This window comes from Branchiostoma floridae, chromosome 9, assembly GCF_000003815.2.
Source record: "Branchiostoma floridae strain S238N-H82 chromosome 9, Bfl_VNyyK, whole genome shotgun sequence".
In the NCBI taxonomy this organism is placed as follows: Eukaryota; Metazoa; Chordata; class Leptocardii; order Amphioxiformes; family Branchiostomatidae; genus Branchiostoma; species Branchiostoma floridae.
The window spans coordinates 9541475-9564929 of record NC_049987.1 but is presented as its reverse complement, the minus strand read 5'-3'; the positions used below and the strand labels follow the sequence as shown (position 1 = coordinate 9564929).

The following is a 23455-nucleotide window of genomic DNA, read 5'->3' as shown; positions in this document are numbered from 1 at the left end:
ATCTATAGGCTTGGGGTGGTCAAGATAGTGTTTTTTACCCTCTGACCATGCACATGTAACCAATCTCTTCCAGAATCCTTTGTGAGACATAGGTAAGTGGACTGAACTTTGGTAAATACACATCCAATGACTGACTATTCATCTCCGAGTTTAGTGGTCACATTTTTCCTTTTTTTCTACATTACTACATTTGACTGGTAAATATCCTACACAGAAAACTGATTACATGTATACTCAACAGTCATTGACACCATACAAAAACTGATTCTTCTGCATTATGGCAACAGTTAATAATACTGATCACAGTACCATCCTCATAAAAAGCTTGATTCGTATTTTTCATTGCACGTGTTGTAAAAGCTACGAAGGAGATGCCATGGTAGACATAACTTACTGATTCAACAGTCATCTAAATATGTTTTGCTTTCACTAGAATATTAATGCATATTGTAGTACACATCAAATTTTGATACCATCTTCTTCAATGGTAATTATATTTCACGGCAGTTGAGTGGAAAGATACAAGTTAATAGATGTTAAACATATTGGCACAATAATTTTCCACATTTTTATCAGAACAAGACACTACTGTTTTCTTCAAAGACTACAGACATACAGGACAATAGTGATACAAGACGATAGAAGTACAATAACATGTAAATACAAAACTATAAATCTAAGTCTATATATAGCAATTCAAGAAGACAACACACAGAACATAAAAGTCTACAAAACCAAAACAGGACGTACATTTTCACTGTGACAAAATATGTGCAATCGTTACCACTTTACAACCACTGTCACAATGTCTAAAAATGCAACATATACAAACATCAGTACATTATCAAATGTACTGATATGTTCACCACAGTTTCCAGCCAAACACCTGTTGTACCAATACTGAAAGAGTTTGGAACTGTACGTTTAGTCATCGGGCTTGCGTTTTGGCTTCTTGGGGTTGCGGGAACGACTTTTGGCCTTACAGAGGGGACAAATGGGAGCATTGCGATGGATCTGCTGATGGCAGGATAAGCAAGCCTGAAAAAAAAACCAGTAAATTTGGATCATAATTGTAAAACATACACAGACACTACATATACTATGACCTGGCAGTATGTGAATAGAGATTACCTTCATAGGAAAGTAGAATGCAAAATGTATTTTTGAGCAAATTTGACCACACAATTCTTACCACACAATATTTTAGTGGTAAGAACATTAATGTTCATCCTGATTTATTAGGAAATGTGTGTTTTGCTACTTGGTGGAACCATCATCTGGTATTAAAGTACAATCTGACTTGACTTTGACATAGAGGTATGAGATGGTTGTCCTAACCTTCATGGGTGGCGGCTGCTGCCGGAAGCCCCGTCCTGTGTCGCCCTTCTGCCGCGCCACTTGGAGCTCCTGGGCTGCAGCTGCTGCTGCTGCAAGGGACTCTGGGATAGGAGGATCCGTCTGGTCCGTAGCCCATTCTGCCTTCTGCTTCTCAAAGTACCTGTGATTGGGTGGAAAAGCACTGCAATTTACCTGTGCTCTAGAGGCAATTTTGCTATATTTTTTCACATATATTTTTTTATATTTTTATAGTGACTGGCAGAAATGAAAAGAGAAGATGGTAGATTTCTGTGTGGTTTACATGAATAAGACATACTTCAACTCTCCACCCCCTGACACAGTCTTTCCTAAGCCACTGCTGCCTAATACTATGCTGAAAGCAAACTAGTCATCAAAAAGCCATCTCAGCATTAGAAAGATTAAAACTGTGTTAGAAGATAAGGACTAGTATTCCTTTCCCCCTCCTCCAAATCTTTGTTCCACCTCTATTCAGTCTGAGTGTACAGTAGAGTGGGCATGTGGGTTGGGTGTTTTCCTTGCATTCACTGGTGCTGGTGAGTTTGATCCCAAGCCAAGTCGTACTTAAGACTTAAAAAAACATACATACTGTTTTCTGTTTAGCACTCAAAATTTGTGAAAGAGTATACTAGTAGTAGTCAAACACACTCACTCACTATCCAGTTTATCTTCCGTTATTCCGTCTTACGAGGGCTGGACGTTGCACAATATTGTTCACACCACTAGAAGTAGACTAACCCCCTGCCATTGTGATTGCACAAAGTTGTGTGGCCCAAGGGCTACTGAAACAGATATCAGCCCTACCCTATGCACTACCCAGTGCAGGAAGGAAGGACACTTACTGAGGGGTGATCCTGTCATCCTCCTCCTCCAGACTGGGGAGTTTCTCCAGCCCGATGGAGGCGCGGAGCTGGTCCACGTGTTCCTTCAGGGGGCACACCTCCTCGTACATTCGCTTGGCGGCCTCCAGGGAACGGTTCCTCTCAACCTCAGCCTGCTTGATGGTCGTCTCCATCTAGAAACAAAAACAAATTTCCATGCAAGAATGTATTTTTGGTCACACTATATACTGTAAACGCATTTAAGTTCGCGGGGATTTAATTTTGCAGTAGCGGGAAAAAGGACTTTCCGTGGTGGTTTTAAGTTCGTGGTAGCACCATGCACTGTAGTCTCTTAATGCCATTAAACCACTGCAAAAGTTTCTGCATTTACAGTACACTAACTCTACTGTATTCTATTTATTAAATTTGCATTTTTTCCAAAAGTGGTACTAAGAAAACTGGCCACACTATATACACTAGCTCTAATGCATTATTTCCAAGTGGTGATAAGAACTATGTGGCAGCAATGATGACATTGCTCAAGCTCACAGAACAGTGGTCCTTTGGATTTAGTTTGATTTGCAGACCAGCTGCTCTTATGTTGCTCTTGAGAAATGTCACAATTTTTTCCCGCTCTATATCTGCTTGGAGATTACCTTCCATCAAAGATTTATAATAGTTGCTGGGACCCTTACCAGGTTGATATCGGCATGAATGAGCCTGAGTTCCTCCACGTGAGCCATCTTCTCCTGTAACAACATGTCCATCTCCTCTCGGTACTCCTTCAGACACACGTTCTCCTGCTCTGTAGTCTCTACATCCTGCTTCAGACGTGCCTTCACTTTCTCCAGCTGGAGCATCTTACTCCTAAACACAGATAAAAACATCAAGGACAAAATATATGACAGGCAGAGGTTCTGCTGCAGTACCAAGGTCAGCAGCCAGAGGGCCCAAAACCCATATACCAACTAGAAAGGCCGACATTTGCTTGGGTGCAAATACAGCATATTTCAGCCATACCCATTCCCACGCAACATTGGACTGTTCCAAGTCACCCCTGCGCAAAAGTGCAATATTTAAACTGTAAGTTATCCCCAAAAGAGAACTAATATTGTGAATTGATTCCAGGTCAAAAAAGAGCTTGCCCAATATGAACCGGGCCCATATGGAAGAATATAATCTTCCACAGGAGCGCCTATGCATAACTGATTGGCTTTTAGAATTGCGGCAGCTCCTATTTTTCCGAGAGTAAAAAAAAAACGCATCTTCCATTCAGAAGATTTTCATCATGAAATTACATGACGCCATTCAACAATTTCCACTTCGATAACTAGGTCTAAGTACCGTCATAATCTCTTTGTGATGTGGGTACATTTATTATTGCATTGAACTTTTTTCTAATCAAGTAGGGCATACGTTTTAATAATTGTCAAGCAGGTGCAAGTGTTGTGTAGTAGGAGTGTGTTGTTGTTGTTGTTGTTTTTTTCAAGCTAAAAACTTCAATCTTCTTGTTTTGTATGAGCATAAACGGAGACGTCTCGAATTTTTACAAGAATTTTACCACCCTGTCGCTTCATTTCTTTTCTGAAAAATCCCAGGACCAACAAGTTAACTTGACTTGGCTTTATCTATATATTTCATTTTCCTTCGAATTCCTTGTTAAGTATATGCCCTGCATACCACTGTTAAAGTGTTTTACTTTGTATGCAATCAGCCATCGGACGTAATCTTGTCTGAGTGTTGTAATTTCCTGCTCGTAGCGTGCGAGACCTAGAGGATAGGAGTTTCTACCTTGTTCGGAGGTTTCTTTTCGGAGGTCAGTGGTGATACTCTGGTACTAGTTTTTTTATTGGGCTCAAACTCTGGCAGTTTAAAGTTACTTACAATTTGAATGTACAAAGTTTACGTCAAAAAAGAACAACAACAACACTAACGTTAGAAGTACCTACATTTGTTTGGGGAAAAATACATGCATTCTCGCCACTGTCAAACTTACGTATCAAAACTAAACGCAAACTGTCCAATTTTCCCGCGTTTTCTGCCAAGTAACATTTTCTCGACTGTCTCAACTAACCCCCAAAGTCAAATCTGCCAAAAATGATTGATAGTGCCATGCGGAATGTTGGTAAATTCATCAACACAGACTTGTATTCTGACGTTCAATGCACGCGTACCGTCCGCTACCGCTCAAATGACCCTGTCTGAGCTCCAAATCCTCGCAAACTTCAATTTCAAACCGGGCACAGGGTAACATATAGCCACTGTAAGGCTGTAATATGCATCTGTTTGTGTATAAACGGGATTGCAAGGCCCCGCTTATGAATATTAACTAGCATTCGCCTTTCTCGTCGCTGATTGGCTGGCGCCCATAAAGTAATTAACTCTCGCTCTCCCCAGACCGATGGCACCTGGCACCTGTGGGCTCTGGGGTCACGGGAGTTCACGGGAGAAGGCCGAAAGAAAACCAATTTCCCCTCAGAAAAGTGCAGAAATTAATAATTTGAAATTGGTTCATGCCAAAAATTTTACTTGGATCGTTTTACCAACTATCTAATGCCTATCTACACCAAATTTATGGTCATTCCATTGTAATTCAATGGTACAGGGGGTCAAAATATACCGTTGTGGTCAAAACGTGACCTTTAAACTTCAATAAAATCATTTTAGAGGCAGATATGAAAAAAATGAGAAAAAAGCACCTCGGTATTGACCCACTCTACTCTTGTGCCAAATTTCAGGTCATTCGGTCCCGGAACGACGGAGATGATTCGATTTGAAGATTTGACAGGAGAAAGAAAGAAAGAAAGAAAGAAAGAAACATTACGAATACAATATATTTCACCATACCATATATGGTATGGCTGAAATATAAATATCATCACAATCCATCCAGAGGTCCTAAAGGTATTGATGCAGAACCACATACGCACAAGTAAAAAAAAGCTGCTTCATTCATGTAACAAACCTTGTTATAACAAAACACCATTTTGTAATAACCTTGGACAATAACAAAGTATGGCTAATGTTAAACTAAAATACTTCAAGCATAATGCAAATTTTATACCCTCTAAAATTCAGTGCTGTATTAAAAAGGCCACTACCAAAAAATATCATACGCCCTATGACTACAGCTATGAACAGTATACATTTTGTACACGTTGCAATTGCTTTCCATGTTGTTAAAAATTATGAAGCCTCACAAATACATACACAAGGCAGGAAAACATATAGACAGTGCATTTTCGGGTTGTTTGTTCAAGCTGCCCTCTTAAATTGTACAACATGAAAATAACTCATGCATATTGATTAACGGTCCCCCAGAAACAATGAAAACAGCCTTTGTGCATGGCACAGCCAGGCTACCAAACGTCATCTGCTGGCGATTACTGCAGAACTAAGCACATCTACACGGCACTATGACCACCTAAACGATCTATGTTTTCTTGTGTTAGGCCTACGATGCTCACTTTTCTAAATCTAAGGCGTACTCACCGGATTTCCTTCAGGGTTTCGAGCTTACACAAAATCTCTGCATCTTCGGACGCCATCTTGCCTCCCTGGGGCCCTGGGTCATTAGTGTTGACCCACGTGACCTTAATGTGATTTACCCGATGATCCTTATCATGTCGCGACACGTGGTCTAAAGAGTGTTGCGTGTTTGGCCAAAGACATTAGGTGATAGGGATAAATGCACGCTGTAAATGCATGAAATTCAGTTATGTTTCAGGGCTACACAATTTTAATCCCACAAACAATTGTATCTCTCAACCGTGTTCCTTTATTACAAACGTTAACGTTAGCATCAAAAACAACAAGTCAAATGATCTCAAATGGGTTCGAAAATGTATTCATAGCACGTGTTAAACCAATCAGAAACATTAAGACAACAACAGCATATTGTCAAATGAATCACATGATACAAATAATAAATATAATTTACCAGTAATCAAACAGTAGAGTGACAGGGAGGCAGACAGTATTTTCCTCTCATTAATAGGCACGAACAACTAACGTGGAACACGTGCTCGTAGCTTCATCGTTCAATCTCATGTCTGGAGTCTCTTTCACGAGAAATATTGCATTTTGTGCGGCTGTTTTAATATGTCCCTTGACGCAGCCGGAGCAAACAGGTTTGTTGTATGATCATGTGTTGTATGACAAGGCCAAAAAGGTACTACACACATGTAACGTTACATACAATACAGTCAAAAAAAGTTTATGATTCCTAGTGTTTTCCGACATAGCTTTTAGCAATGTAATAAAAGATCGATGTTGGTGCCTACGCCATTATTTCTTACGGATAGTTCCCGTCTAATTCATGCTTGTTGATGACAATAATCCCCATTGTTCTACTTTACTTGTAAATGTTCTTTTTTCTTGTCGAACGTTCCTTCACAACGTCCTTCTGGTACACCAGTAGAGCCCTTTCGGTTCTTAATGCCCTATAGTTTAACTCTCTGTCCACACACCCAGTTCTCGGTGCCCGAGAGTCAACATACATATGAGATGGCGCAGGGTTATCAAGACATGGGTCAGTTTCCCGCAAGTGAAAACTCTCTTGTAAAAGACGTTCAAGTCTTCTGATGTCATCTTCGCATTCTTGTAGACTTTCTAGCCTCTGGGCATCGTTATCATCGTATGGTCTTTGGTAGTGCGAATTTTGGATCATGTTACATGTAACAACGCCACGTGCTCTCTTGTGTGCTCCACATCTAGCAGCACGAAGTTTATATAAAGCTTTCTTCCCAAGCACACAAACAAACGCGGCGAAAAGTATGGCAGTGATAGAAGCTATAGTGATAAGAACGGCTTTCGTAAAGTATATTTTGGTCTTCTCTGTATCTGAGGTTTGAATCACGCCCATTGTTTGCACCTTTTTGCATCCAAGACTCTTCCATTCAACTCGCTTTGTCTCCTTTTTCTTCATAACCACGACGGGGCAGAGACTGTATAGTGTCGATGGAGCCAGACCTTTAAGGACAGAAATAGGCCCGTTTCCTTGCACACGGTATACTTGTTGCTTGGTCTCTGTGGAAACAATAACCACGCGACGAATGATCGAGTCTGTGCCATTGTCCACCCATCGAAGAGAAACAGATGTAGTTGTGATGTCAGCAATGTGAAAACCATGTAATAATGACCTGTCCGTAGTTGCCTCTTCTTCTAATGTTGTTCTGCTAGGTGCCTTGGAGGGCGTCGGCTCCGTCAACCTAGTTTTCGGTCCTCCACAAAATGTCGACGGCGTTTCCACACACAGAAGCACGTCGCTCCACGTCACAGTTATCAGAGGTTTGTCCATTCCGTGAAATTTATCCCCACGTTCTTCCGTTACACAGCGATATAGCCCACATGACTTTGTCGTCACATTCGTCAGCAAAAGCGGAGAAGTTACGTCTCTCGCTGAAATGGTTTCATCTGGAAAGGTCCGGGTCCATCTGGTAGGTACTCTGTCCTGATATGATCCACATGGTAACAGCACATCTCTCCCCTCTTTGAGAATAGTTATGATTGGAGAACGAACAGTGGCATTAGTGTTGACGTCTTTACAACCACTCTGGCTAGGGTAATGTGACATGAGAGCCTTTGTCATGTGAGATTGCCAAACAAGTTTTTGCACCCAACATGTTTCTGACTGTTCTGCCGTAGAAGAATCGAGGAGTTCCACAATATGTAGGAACGGTTTCAATGAAGTTAAACTGCTGGTACACCTTAGCGGGTTGCCTGCGAATTCAGTGACAACTGAAGCAGGTAAACGTGCGATTTCTGCTGGAATTTCGGAGATGTCATTGGAGGTCACGGAGACTCTCCTTAGTTCTGAACTGCTGATCAGAGACACCGCTTCAAGTGGAAATTCTACCAGGTAATTATCGGACAAATCTAGTGCCTGTAAAACCGAGAGCCCGTAAAATGCTTTTGGAGAGATTCGGCTGATATTGTTGTTGGTCAGAAGCAGCCATTGAAGTGAATGCAATGCCGAGAACACGCCATCATTTAATGCTGTCAGGAAATTGCCACCGAGTTCCAGGTTCAACAGTTGTCCAAGTCCCTCAAAAGCACCTGACCTGATGTATTCTATGTTGTTCCCGTAAAGGCCGAGAAACGCGATGATATTGTCGTCCTCGTGGAAGGTGCCGTCAAAGATATTATCAATCCCTTTACAGGGCATTTCTATTTTGTTCTGTCCATCAGAACTTGGATGTAAAGCAAGGTATTCCGTGATGTCGCTCCTGGTCAGATTACGTTCAGAATGTACCTTGGGGCATGGTACGTTGGTGCGCCTGGTATCCCCTGACATCACCAAGAGCATTAATGAATAAAAGTATATCGCAGAACGCGCCATCATACCTGAACTGTAGATCTGAGTGCCCCAACTAAAACTTGCGAAAACAACTGGCTATAACAGAGGGGAACAGTTGGGGCGTGGGGCACTGATGTTCAGATGGTCGTTGGCTGATGGTGCAATCGTTAGGTCGTCAAAATCATATCAAGCACAACAGCATAGTAGGTAACAACAATTCCTGTCTACTCTGTACACCTCAGCTGCCTCGTATGGTGACTTACATTAGTTTCCAAGTCACGTGGAAGGCACACATATATTCTAGACCAATAAGACTTCAACAGCAAGGTCCATGAAAATGTACAAGCTCAAAATTTACGTAACGTGAAAGCACGTGCGAACTCAATTAGACTACCACGACAACATGTGCTCATCATTGTCTATGAATGATGTCGTAATGAAATGAACTAACAGTTTCCTTCACAATGAGAAAGAGACACACAATATAACAGCTAGTAGCTATGACAGCAGACGTGATTTCCTCTCGCCAGTTATTGATGCCTCGCGTGGAACGTGCAGACGTGTACTGTATACGTGTCCCGTGTGAAAAAAAAAGTGGGGCGAGCGAAAAACTGGAAAAATACATTTACAGAACCCTGGCTATTCCAACATTATCATTACAAACTCATACACAGTCCACACAGGGAAGTCCGGGAAAAAGTGTGGTAGACTATCTGTTAGTGAAAGATATTATTTTTGAAAAGATTACAGATTTTAGGGTAGAAACCAAAATAGAGTCAGACCATTTACCACTTGTTTTTACAATACCGACCGGCAACTATCTTCCACCCAAGACAGAAGCCAGTCCCGACTCAGGCACCATCTCATCAACCCGTTATAAGTGGAACCATGACAGAGCGCAAGAGTTTAGAAGTACACTGCAGGGGCAAACTGTACAGACGCTTTTGAGAGAAATAGAATCAGACTTGGAAAGAAACGAAATAGATCTAGCTGTCGAAAAAATCAGCCTAACATTGGAAACGGCGGCGGCGAGCATGAAAATTACTAACTCAGTTAAGTCAAGGAATCAGTCGGTATCCAACAAGAAATGCTGGTTTGATAAGGACTGTAAACGAAGTAAACATGAAGCGAGTAAAAGGTTACATAAGTATAGACGGGAACGAAGCGAACAGAATTGGAAGGTGTTTAAACAAGCTAAGATGGAGTACAAAGCTTTGGTCAAGGCAAAACGTAGAGCCCACGCAGCGAAGCTTAGAACACAATTAAAAAATTTACACAGGGACCCTAAAGAATTTTGGACGCTTGTAAGGGGCAAAAGGATAAGTACGTTAGGTAATATAAGTGCCCAGGAATTTGCAAATTTTTTCGAGGAACTCTATGCTGGAGGGGTAGAAAGCAGTCTGGATGAGGAAGATATAAACTTCTCGGAACCGCTAGAGAGTTTTTCACACGACACTGGTTATGCTAATGACAATCTGGATAAGGAAATTACGGAGGAAGAGATCATCCACTGCGTTAGAAATCTAAAACCGGGAAAATCGCCAGGCTTAGATAAACTGATACCAGAATTCTTTCGTGAGAGCATTTCGATTTTATCGCCTTATCTTAAAATATTATTCAACAAGTGTTTTGACTTAGGTGTTTTTCCAAAGAAATGGACTGTCGGTATCATACACCCACTGTTCAAATCAGGATTGAAGGACAAAGTGAATAACTACAGAAGTATAACTTTACTTTCAGTCTTCGGTAAAATTTTCCTGTCAGTACTAGAAAAACGGATAAACAACTGGATGCAGGAAGAGGAGAAGCTTACTGAATCACAAATGGGTTTTAGGAAGAATTATGGGGTAATGGATAACCTGTTCTGCTTAAACGCTTTAACACAAAAGTACCTTACAAGACCAAAAGGACGCTTCTATGTCGCATTCGTCGATTTTTCTAAAGCATTTGACAGTATTCACCGAGCACACATGTGGTTTAAGCTAGTACGGGGAGGTATAAGTAAGAAGATATCCTGTATAATCCAAGCAGTATACGAGGATGTGAAATCATGCGTTAGAGTCAGAGAAGAATTGAGCGAGACCTTCAGTTGCTATAGGGGGGTAAGACAGGGATGTATTCTATCCCCCTTTTTATTTGCTTTTTACATAAGTGACTTAGATAAGCATCTGGAACAGAATGGATGTAGAGGAATCCAGGTTGGTGACACTGAAATATTAAGTCTAATGTTCGCAGACGACCTGGCACTATGCTCAGACTCTGTCGTGGGCCTACAGCGGGCTTTGAATGCCCTTAATTCCTATTGCAACAGATGGAAGTTGGCAGTTAACCTGGAAAAGACAAAGGTCATGGTCTTTAGAAAGGGAGGTAAATTGCGAAAAAGTGAAAAGTGGTTCTATGCAGGAAACAGGGTAGACGTGGTGAATACGTATAAATATCTAGGGATAACCGTATCTTCAAGTGGAGGATGGTTTAGGGCGCAGGAAACGTTAGCAGGACAGGCGTCCAAGGCCTTGTTTATGTTGAAAAAGAATACTGCCAAGTTTGGTACGTTGTCTCCAGATTTGATGTTTAAAATGTTCGACACACTTATTCTTCCAATTATGATGTATTGCTGTGAACTATGGGGTTTCCATAGTGCCAATCAACTGGAAGTGCTACACAATAAATTTTGTAAGTCTTATTTAGGGGTCGGGCAGTCCACATCTAATGCGGCAGTGAGGGGTGAACTCGGGAGATACCCCCTCAGTGTCCTGAGACGAATTAGAATTATAAAGTTTGGTTGAAATTACTAGAAATGAACGACAATAGGTATTCAAAGAAATGTTATACAATGTTATATGAACTAAGTGCTGTAGGCAGGGGAAATTGGATAAGTAACGTGCGTGATTTATTGTTCAGTTTAGGATTAAGGGAAGCATGGTACAATCAAAGCATAGGTGATAAAAACGCATTTATTGAAATCTTCAAGAAACGAATAGTGACCCAGGCTATTACACTTTGGGAAAATGAAATCACCACCAGTAGTCGTCTTTCTACTTACTGTATGATAAAGAGCGGTTTCTCGGTGGAAAACTACCTAAAAGTGGTAAATAACTCCGAACAAACAAAAGCGATAGCACGAATAAGATGCTCAGCGCATCAGCTAAATATAGAAAAGGGTAGACACACAAAAACGGACAGACGGGAAAGAGTGTGCCAGTTGTGTTCCCTTGACCTGGTAGAAGACGAGTATCATTTTGTTTTAGAATGCCCATTTTTGAATGTACTGAGAAAAAAGTATATTCCACCATACTATTCCAAACACCCAAACCCGCACAAGTTCCTTGAAATAATAAACTGCCCTACATTGCACATCTCCAGACAATTGGCAAAATTTATCCAGCTAGCAACTGTTGTTAGAGAAAAGCAGCTGATGAGGGCTCCGTGATTGTTTGCCTTTATGTGCGTTGTTGTTGTATATATTGTTTTTATTATTGTTTCTCATGTGTTTCTGTCTGTCATTGTGGTGATTTTAATATTGTTACTCCTATGGTTTCTTTTCATTGTGATTGTTATATTTTATGTTAATGTTGTTGCTATGGACATTTTTTGTCTTAAAGCAAATAAATAAAGTTCAAAGTTCAAAGTACACACTAAACACATCAGACTGAACTTCGCCAATTTGAAATATCTCACGGATTGGTGCCTGAAGCGGTAGAATAACGTTACCTAGCGATATGAAACAGGAGTGCAAATGGTTTTGCAGTTATCTGAGGTTTGGTATTGATTTGCAGAGCGTCATCTAGCGGCTTAAAATGAGTCTCCAAGTCAGTAGACGCGATGTAGCAAAGGTGATCTTGTGTGAGAAACATGAATATTTGACAGAAGAAGAAGGGTACAACAATAAATTTCTCAAAGGAAATTAAAATTACAACGGAAAATTTGTTACACGAGTGATTACAATTTTTTTGAAAACTCCATAAGCGAATGTCTTCTTCTTTTTTTCTACCCCCCCCCCCCTTCAACAAAAACGCTTCAGTAGATTATTACAGCATACATGTAGTCTTTTAACAGAAGAAACGACTTTTTGCTTTCGGGAGGTTGAATGTCAAACTGGACGTCGAAATTGCTCTAAATTGTCGGAAACTCTTGTTGAGTCATGCAGGATTGCCCCATTGCAGAAAAATCTTTAGGTCATTCTGGCTAAAAATCTAGTTATTTTAAGGATTTCCAAACGTTCCCGAGAAAAAATTATGTTGTTGAAAAATACTGCAAAACATTAAAACACACACACACTCAGTAACACTTTGTGCCGAGGGCTTTCGAACAGGGCTAGGGTGCCCTTGAAATTGAAAATCACTTTTAAGATTTGAAGTGACAAGTGTTACTTATTGCTTTCCCAAACTCTCACTATAAACTCCAAGGTCAACGAGTTGTCAGCAGGTCGATACCCGTGGTTTCCCACTAATTACTTCCTTCCAACCGCGGAGTCATTGAAGGATGCACAAGGATGAAATTTAGACCTGGAGGTGATTATTTTTCACCAAAGTAAATCGAAGGCCACCCAAGGGGTCTGATTAAACGGGTCGAAAGGGCACGCACCACCTGATTAGCAAACGGAGGTTGCGTTTTTCTTTTCACTTTAAACTTTGGGGAGTTCATTAGTTTCCTGTTCCTATATCTGGTACACACTTAGCTTCCTGTCGACATGAATGAAGCCTGTCTACTGTGGTTAGATCAATATGTACAGCAATGTGCGATGCGCTGATTCTTGGGAAGAGACGTAGCATCTACGTCTTTCATGAGAGAGACCTAGAATAATGAATGAATGAATGACCTTTTGTACCGACTGGGTTGAGTACCGGTTTGTAACAGAATGATAGTTGACAGATACATGAAAGAAATATTTACAATGTCAACCAACACAAGAATCATATTCTACTTCTTCTCACTTCTTTCTGATACTGAAAATGTAGGAACAAATAAGTTTTACAATCAAAGTTGTCTAAATTCATAAGGAATATAAATTTGTAGTAGAGTAAAGCGTGAAAGGTCAGGGCAAGGAAACAAAGCTGTAACAAAAACATAGACCATGTATAGACGCTTATGTGGTTTATTCAATTCTTCATTCACAACAGCATTACTCATGAAGTCTTATCTTAGATCACGCAGTGATTGGAAGTAAACCTCTTAGAAACCATTCATTATTCCTTATAGTACCGTTTCCGAATCCCTGGAAAAACGCGAGGATTAGTTGAGATGACGATGGACTCATGATTTCCGGGAAGATGGCCTAACCTTAAGCTTCGGTAAACAATTCACCCGGCAGCAATTTCCTGCGGATTTCACGGTTCCCTTCCCAATGTCACGTTCAATAACAGCCGCGGTGGTGTACTCCACACATGTCAGAAAAGGTTTGTAGCCTCGGGGTGTTTTCATCGTTGTGGCCATCGATGTGGAAATATTGAGTAAGCCTCTCCCTTTTATTGTGTAATGAAAGACTAGCTTGGTTTTCATCAGATATTGGACGCACCAAATCTTGTTTTCTACTCTCGTCTGTGATCAGTGTGATAGCCGGTAGGGCTGTCATCTTCTGAGGAAACCTGTTGAACGTGATAGTAGAATAAAAACTCCTTTGTGCTGGTACCATGGTACGATACGAAAATTCTCTTCATAAAAGTTTCAAATGAGGAACCTGGTCAAATACGCTATACGATCGTCGCAGGATCGCAAACTTAGAGAGTTCTTGGGATAGTCAACTTCAGTTGTAGGACATAGCAATTTTCTTTTACACAACCAGTTTTTCTCACCTGCTGCTACATCGGCTACATATAGCGGCGAGAAGCAGAACTCCAATTAGAAGCTCTGAGGAAGATGACAGACATCGAGACGTCAGCAGGTGAGAAAAACTAGCTGTGTAAAAGAAAATTCCTATGTCCTATGATCTACCAACCTGATGAAATTATTTTCGCAACTTCAGTTGTGTTTCCACAGAAAACGCTGTCTTAGATCCTTCCCGGTAGTTAGTTCTGCAAACGCTTGCTTCCAAATCAAAATCGTACGACGAGCTACAACAAATGTGACGGTGCTATAGCGCAAGGGAATGACTAATCAAATTTCCTGTTTATTCGGCTTTATCACTGCTCGCTACCTCTGATATCACAAACACACACTTTATAATCATGGTTGTAAGACTCTTGACAATTGTGATCAATGTGCATTAATGCACTATACAGCTATTAACATACAACAACTGTATGAACATGCATAGCAACTGTAGGTTCTTTAGAAGTGTCAGATAGCAATAGTCCAACCTTCATGCATATGTACAAATTGCCATACATTGTACCTATTGCATGCAATCTCCGCGCAATAAAATTCTAATTCAATTTCTGTTGTTCATGGAGTCCTACAAACAAAATGAAAATGAACGAATTTTTTTTACACACTTCAATAGTGTCGATCTCTTGGTAATTATATCATGCCTCAAAGCTTATGAAACTTGCCACTGGACGTTTTCACACATCATGGCAGTTATAGCAGGGCATGTGAAATACAAGGATATATTATGTAAATACGTAAATAAAATAAAATAAAAGATAAAATAAATTTCTCACTGAGAAACAAAAAACACTTTCTCCATTCCCCCAGTCAGAACTAAACGACTTCAGAACTCTTTCCTGCACACAGCCATCAAGCTGTACAACAAGACTGTAGACACGTAGTTAGTAACGATGGCTACTTAATGCCGGAGATGTTGTTTCACTATTTTAATACTTTGTTTCTTATTGTATATATACGGTTTTCTGTTGTACATTTCAACGCTATTCAGGCTGCTATTATGTCTGCTATGTTGAAATCAATAAAGGATGACGATGACCTCCTGTCTGTCATGAGCGACAGAGTCGTCAGGAGGAACTTTATAGTGTCACCTGATGGGGATAAACTGAACTGAACTGAACGGATGATGAAATATTTGTACTGATTGTTCAATAAAACGTACACCAAATCTAGATCTGGCCTTCTTCTCAGTAACAGTCTGGTAGTAGATAATCATCACGCATGCGTTTGTACACATTAGAGGATGTAAGGCACAGTGGGTTCAATCAGAAGTACGTCATGTACGCACAAAGGGAAGGAAATAAACAAAATTTTGGATCAACAGAAAGATTATGATAATCTATAATAATCTTTATTGCAAATTCGTGCCCGAGGGCTAATTGCATACAAAGTAAGGCAGTAGTGATATACATAATCATACATAATAAAGAAGGAAAATGATACTCATAGATAAATCAAAATGGGATAGCGACTAATCTAAATCTATTTCTACTTAAACTATTTGATGAATTATGTCCACATAAAATGTATTTACGAATATGGAAACCATCCTATAAATAATGTTGGTACTCGGTAACACAAGTAACACAAGTCGTCCAATCAATGCGAACCATGATGTATGACATGATGTAACATGATGTAGGCATCAGTTTAAATGATACATGCTTTATGGCAAAGCTGTATCTAATACTCGGAGAACTTACCCGTGAACAAGGCACTTCCTTTAAGAATATCTATGTTGAAAATCACCACTCAGGTGTAAACGGAAACGACATACCATTAAAGAGAGTGGTTTTTGATTCTCGACGGTTCTGCCCTAAAAGTAAAGCGCTTTCTTTAATGTTTCGTGCGTCTGTATGGTTGTCACTCATCGGTCGCTTAAAAGCATCCTTAAATGAACATAGTAGACGGTTCCATTACATGGCTTTATTCACCATTATATGGTGCCATTACGTGGGGGGGGGGGGGCGACAATTCCCGGAGCAATCAAGAACAAGACGTCTGCAAAGCATGTCATCATTACTTTTAGAGTCGTTCGTTAGAGCACATAACGTCCCAAAGAAAGTCGTTCACCATGACGAATTTCCGTTGCGACACAGGGTCTAGTTAGCCCCTCAGCTAACTATACGGACGTCGGCGCTCAAGTGCAAATGCAAGATAAAGCCACATTTTCTATTCCCGGAGACACAGTGTTCCGGGAATCTGCGTCATTCCGGGGCAGTTTCCGAGAAGGCGTGACATCCACTGATGTGAAATGCCGCCCAAGTGACAAGAAATGTTTCAATTTCATGATATTCTGCTTTAAAGCTTTGAAATTGACTTTCACGAGCGCAGCGCCTGTGGAATTGAAAATGTTCAACAAAAGAGAATGTCTCAAGAAAGTTCCTTTTTCACTTTGGAAAGAATATTTTTCTAACATCTTGGAAGGGTAGGGATAACCAGTGTCTTAAGATGCATTCCCTCAAGGCGGATATGACGTCAAAGAGAAGATCGATCTATTTTTGATGTATGCTAAAAATAAACAAGCCTCCGCCAGTGAGCTGGAAGACCCGTATGATACACGTGTTCCCGCTGTCACCAGAAGCATATAAATACGCTAATGATAACAGGAAGATTCAAAAGCTGAGAAGACGCAGCTGGAAAAGGGCGTAAACATTCGGCAGCGATAGTTGAAGTCTTCACGAATAGTAAGGTAAGATTTCGCATTGCGATTTATATGAAGCGACAGTTACTTTCTTGTTTGTAATGAACCTTTTTAGTAATAAATTTTAATTCCTTTGACCATATAGCTGTCCCTCTATATAGTCTCGCTATTTTATTGCTGTATTTTATGTAGTAACCTTTTTGACGGATGTCGCGTTAAAAGGAGGGGAACTCTTTGCAACCATCCGTCAGTTTGCGCAGGAACTTGTATAAACACAATGTTCCTGTCCGGTGGGATTATTGATTATTCGTATCACATTTCTTATCATTAGCCGGTAACCAAATTAACTGGCTGGCAAATTCTCTTATAGCCAAAAAAAATCAATCAACGTTAACCAATCAGCTAATTAGTCACACACGGCTGTAATGAAAAACAGTTTTCTTAATACAGGCTTACCATGTCAGCGTTATTTTGCATTTTGTCCTTTCTTATTTTGTGAACTATTTTTAAATAGTAAATTTTTAAAAAACGCGGATTTACAAACATGTAGATATAATGTTTTTTCGTTGACGTATGCTAGCTTTTACAATATTCTTTACGGCATAACTCCCTCTTTCTTTCCGTTTTGCTGAGCGATGATTTCTTCCAATAGGCATCATAACAAAAAGAAACCATACATTGCCTATTGCTGCTTAAAAAAAACAAATTTCTATTCGTTTATTCGTGTCTTTAAGTTTTTCTAGATCGACGTCATGGGATTTTTTCTGACTTTAAAGTTTAAAGCTTGATGGTTCATTGTTCAGTGTCGGCACGTCAGGTGCAGTAGGTACCTGAGGAGGCCCATATGGACCAGAAATCTCCTCTTAATTTAGGTTTTACGTCTGATGTCGTCCGTCCGGAGATGGTTAATGAGACCCATCGGGCCGATTCTCTTCCACATGTTGACCACATGTGAGCGGAGATAAACACAAATAGATACCAACGGACTGACCCTGGTGAGAGACACTCAGTGACTGATGCTTGGATACAGCAGTACTTGCGGCAGGAAATCATTAGTACTTGTAGATTTTGACTCACTCACTTGTGACCAGCAAACACTGTGGATTGGTTCTGGAAATAACATTGTGTGAAACTGGTCAGCGCATGCAGGCGTGGCAGGGCAAACGAAATGATACATATCAACCTCATAGATATAAAGGATGTTACTGGCAGTTCTTGTTAGCAATTTTGAAACAGTCTGCAGCACATTCTTTCTCGATCGACAAGATTTGGTGGAAAATCCCATCTTTTTAGTTGTTTCCTTGACGATTAGGAAATGAAATAATATTCACACCATACATCTGCAGTCTAGGACTGTCTACGGAATTCTATCCAAAACAATGATCGACTGAGTCAAAAGCATAACCAAGCACACAAGCTAGTATATACCTATGTATTTTTACACCGAAGCTTGGATAAACTTGTATCATTAGTAGATTTCCGCTCCACACACACGTACATGACGTGCTCGAGCTTGAAATAGCACTGTATGAAATTGGTCAGCGGAAAACAAATCGAACGCCAACAAGAATACAATAGGATAGATATCAACTTCGTCATTGGCAAGAATATCACAAGACGTTTCTATAACTCTAGCTAGATCTTCTAAGTCATCATTCTCCAGCAGCAACGATAAACCGACAAGACAAAGTTTTTTGGCCAAATGTTTTTCTCGTTACGTCAGGGGAAATCGGGGTTATCATAGAAGTGAAATACCATTCACCCCACATCTTTACTGACTTGGGAGTTCTATCTAAAACTCTGAGCTTAAGATAACGCCTTAGCAGCATAACACCACCTCATGAGTATACATCGCGCTGTTGCATGCTGCGCAGCTCGTCTCTCTGGTGTTAGAAATTGCAATCCATCATCATACTCGTAAAGTAACCGGTGTCTCTCCCAGGAAATTGCACCGGCTAGATTGGGAAAAATGAAAGTGGTTTGGATGTGGGAATGTCCAATAACAGGAAAACTTTGTGATTTATCGCTGAGAAAAAATTGGATCGAGACGTTCTTCGGGAATTCAGAAACGCTGGTCTCGAATCTGCAACTACATTAGAAATTTGGGAAATCTAGTTGAATATCTATAAACTTTACTTTTTAACTGACGGAAGATGACCTGGCGCATCCCCGTCTTGTATTTAGCCAGCTAAAGGGTATGCCACCCCGTAAGCGGCCGTGTAACCCCGTCGTATGTAAGCACGTCGACCGATGATGATAATGATGATGACTTTTCAACTTGTTGCAATCTAAAATTTTGATATTCTCTACATTACGTAGACTTAGAATTAGATTTTTGTCAACATTACGTGGTCACCCGAGTCATATACAGGAATGGAGCAATCAAGAACCGACTGTGTATGAAATATATTATTGATTTTCAATTCTACGTAATGCGTAAGATGCGACGGAAGACCTAGATGACGAGAGGATTACGTGTTACTACTATGCACCAACACGTACAGGGGTATTTCTTCATAATCGTTCTTTGTCCCTCATCGCCAACATTCCACCGTTAGGGATGACTGTTGATCGTTCTCTGGAGCCTAAACAACAGGAGAAGCATGACAAATGCCATCAAAAGTGACAGCTACTATTGCGCATGCAGCCTCATTGAATACCATACTGTAAAACTGGAAGCGTTTGCGGGGGTTTCATTTCGCGGTAGAGAGAAAATGGACAATTCACGGCGATTATAAGCTCGAGGTTGAAACTGTCATGCAGGGTTTTAATGTAAAACGAGAAATGCCCGCGGTGGTTTTAAGTTGCGATGAAGAGTTCATCAGGAAAACATAAACATAAAACCACTGTGAAGACTTCTCCTTTTACGGTGTATCCCCGGATCAAATAGCAGCACCTTGAAGCCGAAGGCCGTGCACCTGTTCTTATTGGTTCATCCTTTTCTATTGATCCTCACCAAAGTCGGTTATATAGGGATTGGTTGGAATGGTAAGTTGATTGCCAAGGTCGCGAGGAACTATGATTTAGTCTGGTTTCTGAGCTATATTGATGCCTTGTGTGTGTCCTCCCACTTTGGGTCTCCAAGATAATACACAGTTTGTTTGCCATACCTTATCCATACTTAATGGAGACTGTACATTTCCAGCAACGAACAGAGTAACCTGGTTACATACTGATTGCGTTTTTAGTAATCAAGAGACATGTTCTCAAATATTGAATAAATCATCTGCTTCAACTGTAAGTGATTTTTTTTAATTGAATACGGAAACACCGGGGATACAAATTATTGAAAATGATAAAGCAAATAAATAAAGTATGGGCTTTTTTGGCTAGTTTCTGACGTTTAGTGAACTCCACTTAAAGAAGAGTTAAGGTACATCTAACGCATTGCTGATACCACATAGAAATGTAGAATCACGCTAGTCCCAGACGTATAGTTAATTGATGCATTAGATAGCAGTTGTGTGAAGCAACACCCCATGGCATGGTTCTAGGTACCGCCGGGGCCCATTAGCCTAGATATACGACTTTATTCTGCCTCCTCGTGTGGGAAAACTCACGAAATATTCCCGCAGCCGCTAAAGCTTTTCCAATCGTTGAGACCTATTGTCCAACGGCTTTTGAAGTCAATAGGCTCCGGCCATGAGTCATGGAGTTCAGTATTGGAAGCTATCACTATAAACTGTGATCCTATCCTTCTTAGGTAAGGACGACGGCACCTGCTGTGTGGATAGGTGACGACTGGCGTGGGCGTGACATTCCACTACCATCGCAAGAAGGCAAGGTGAGAATATAAAATCGCTGCAGCATCTAGGCAAACCCGCGCCGATAAACTTCGCAAGGTCCAGAATCACAGCAACCTGTTGTGATAATCGATCAAGATTACGTGTGTTGTGTGAGCGGTTCTGGTCAGCCTTTAGCCGAACGGTACCCAGTGAGGGTTGGATCCCGTTTATCAGATCTGCACAAGCGCGCAAGGCGGTTCCTCCCCTGCGTCTCATAACCGCTTACCTGTCTTCACCTGGGACAAAAGTAAGTTCAGGCCATTGGCGCTGCGGACGTGGTGCGGAATAGTAAGTCAGACGTGCGGGAGAACCAACCCACGACCACTACAGAGGTACTGTGCTGTACTGGTGGAGTGCTACCACAGACGAGAAGACATGGGAGACGCGGACGCCTGTGAGATGGACTCGGAAGCTCCTCCCGAGTGGACCAAGGTCGTCGTCGCGGCGATTTTAACCGTAATCGCCCTGACGGGACTGCTAGGGAACGGTACCGTCATTCGGACTGTTTGCGCCAACAAGAACATGAGAAACATCCCCAACGTCTTCATCACGAGTCTCGCTATCGGGGATTTCCTCGTCATGCTCACCTGCGTGCCGTTCACGGTGGCGATGTACTTTCTACCGGAGTACGAGTTCGGGAGCGTGATGTGCAAGTTGACGCCGTTCATGCAGCTGACGTCCATTGGTGTGTCCATCTTCACACTGACGGCCATGAGCCACGACCGGTATCAGGCCATCGTCAACACGATGAACATCCGGCGGAGCCACGCCCTGAGTCGCACCGTGGTGGCAGCCGTGGGCATCTGGCTGGTCAGCATGTCCCTCGGTATCGCGGACGTTATACACTCAGACGTTGTCACCTTCACGTCCCCAAATAGCACCAATCAGTCCTGGATCACGATAAAAAGTTGCATGCCGAACCCTTTTGAGCTCACGCCCGTGTACCCGCGAGCGCAGACCATCGGGCAGTTCGCGGTGCTCTACTGCGTGCCACTGATGACCATCGCGGCGTTCTACATCCTCATCGCCCGGCATCTCCTCATCACGTCCCGCAACATCCCCGGCAGGAACAGCTCCGTGGCCAGGCAGATGGAGACCAGGAAGAACGTGGCTAAAACCGTGCTGATCCTCGTCTTGATCTTCGCCCTATGCTGGCTGCCCGTGCACGTTTTCAACCTCTGGCGCTGGTTCGCGCTGTACCCCTGCTACCCTCCTCCAGATGTCCACTTCTATGTCATGGCGGTTTCCCAAATTCTCATGTACGCCAACTCCTGTGTCAACCCATTCGCGCTCTGCCTCTCCAGCAAAAGTTTCCAAACCTACTTCCGTCGGTACCTTTGTTTTTGGTGTAGCGAAAGTGAGAAGGTAAATTTCACAGTAACTACCGCAGGACCTGTTCGGAAACTGTACAGCGTGCCAGACAACTGCCGGCAGATTCCCGGCTCCATGGAACCATTTCAAATATCCCCCTCTCCGTCTCATCCAACACAAGTGACCAGAAACACTCAATACAGTAACTCCAGACTCCATACAATGGCTGATGATGAGGTGTGCCAAAGTTCCAGATACAACATCGCACTGGAATAACAATGAACAAACTACACAAGCGAACCTCACATAAGATTCTTTCCAAGGCTATAAACGCATCCATCTAAGTTAGTGGAGCAGAATACGCGTAACATCTTACGAATTCCATCCAATCTTATTCGCTAAACCTCTATTTGCACGTGTAAGGAAGAAAGACTGAGAGATTTAGCACCTAATCAGAGGGTGTGTTTGAAATATAAATCATGTTATCATAGTTAATGAACAGTTTCGATGGTATATGTCCATTGAGATCCATTGCGCCGATGTAGAAAGCCAGGACACATATTCGGAACCCAGCGGACGCCATGACTATTGACACGAGATGCAACAAGTCGCGATCGTTTATACAGAGATGAACGGGACACATACTGAACGACGAGTGAACTGTTAATTGTGAAAACAATACAGGAACTGTTACCTATGGATGAAGGTATGTTGTGTAGTGTGAGACTTGTTTAGATGACTGTATATATAAATTGTAGCTATTCAAAGGTTTGGCCACCAGGCTCTTCAGAATGGTGATTCGAATGGTTATGTCATTATTGAAATGTTTTACTTCTCTGCAAAGTCATTACCGTTAAAATTTCACAACCTTGACTACACCAAGTACTACATTCTTTTCCTGCATGAAAGATTTTTCCACGGATATTTCTCCATTCAAAGAACTGGACAATTTCATAATAAAAATGACATTGCATATTCATGTCCCGTTGGGACTAGATCATAGATGTAGTATGTTAGATACAAAGAGAATAGAATGAAAATATACAATGTTTTACTTCTCTCTATGCTTGCTCTCTTGATCTCTCTAGCTTACAGAGTTTTCTGTTATTTCAGAGTTTTTCCTTAATCTGATGGCATGCTATATAATAAAAAAGCAACCTCAGTATGTACATTTTGTAAAAAGACACCACCAAATAATTCTATAGATATTATGCATACGATGTAATAAAAGATGATAGGGAACAGCTTAAAGTGATATGTAAAGATTATGTGACACGTACGGTAGGTGATATACAAATGTAATATTCAATTAGAGCTATGAAGAGATATCCATGAATGTCCCAGTAAAGAACATTACAGCCAAACAGAGAACTTCCAATATCCGTGAATGTCAAAGATACTTGGAGTGTATCCGATG

At 41.3% G+C, this 23455-nt stretch overlaps 2 protein-coding genes across 2 annotated transcripts; one reads left to right on the top strand and one right to left on the bottom strand.

Annotated features, from left to right (window-relative positions):
• Positions 1–182: 182 nt before the first annotated feature.
• Positions 183–5819, bottom strand: LOC118423562 (zinc finger C4H2 domain-containing protein-like). The gene is made up of 5 exons (XM_035831760.1): positions 5670–5819; positions 2873–3044; positions 2199–2371; positions 1339–1498; positions 183–1038 (listed from the first exon to the last, which is right to left on the bottom strand). Exons 1-5 carry the CDS (start codon positions 5723–5725, stop codon positions 925–927), a joined length of 675 nt encoding a protein of 224 aa, XP_035687653.1. The 5' UTR covers positions 5726–5819; the 3' UTR covers positions 183–924.
• Positions 5820–16725: 10906 nt separating this feature from the next.
• On the top strand, positions 16726–23120 carry LOC118422132 (gastrin-releasing peptide receptor-like). The gene is made up of 2 exons (XM_035829649.1): positions 16726–16990; positions 20646–23120. Exon 2 carries the CDS (start codon positions 21103–21105, stop codon positions 22312–22314), a length of 1212 nt encoding a protein of 403 aa, XP_035685542.1. The 5' UTR covers positions 16726–16990; positions 20646–21102; the 3' UTR covers positions 22315–23120.
• Positions 23121–23455: the final 335 nt, after the last annotated feature.

Coding starts and splice junctions, on each gene's coding strand:
- LOC118423562 (XM_035831760.1), bottom strand. CDS start 5,725: ATGGCGTCCGAAGATGCAGAGATTTTGTGTAAGCTCGAAACCCTGAAG. Junction 3,045..5,669: donor GAAACCCTGAAGGAAATCCG/GTGAGTACGCCT, acceptor ATCTGTGTTTAG/GAGTAAGATGCTCCAGCTGG. Junction 1,499..2,198: donor GATGACAGGATCACCCCTCA/GTAAGTGTCCTT, acceptor ACCCAATCACAG/GTACTTTGAGAAGCAGAAGG.
- LOC118422132 (XM_035829649.1), top strand. CDS start 21,103: ATGGGAGACGCGGACGCCTGTGAGATGGACTCGGAAGCTCCTCCCGAG.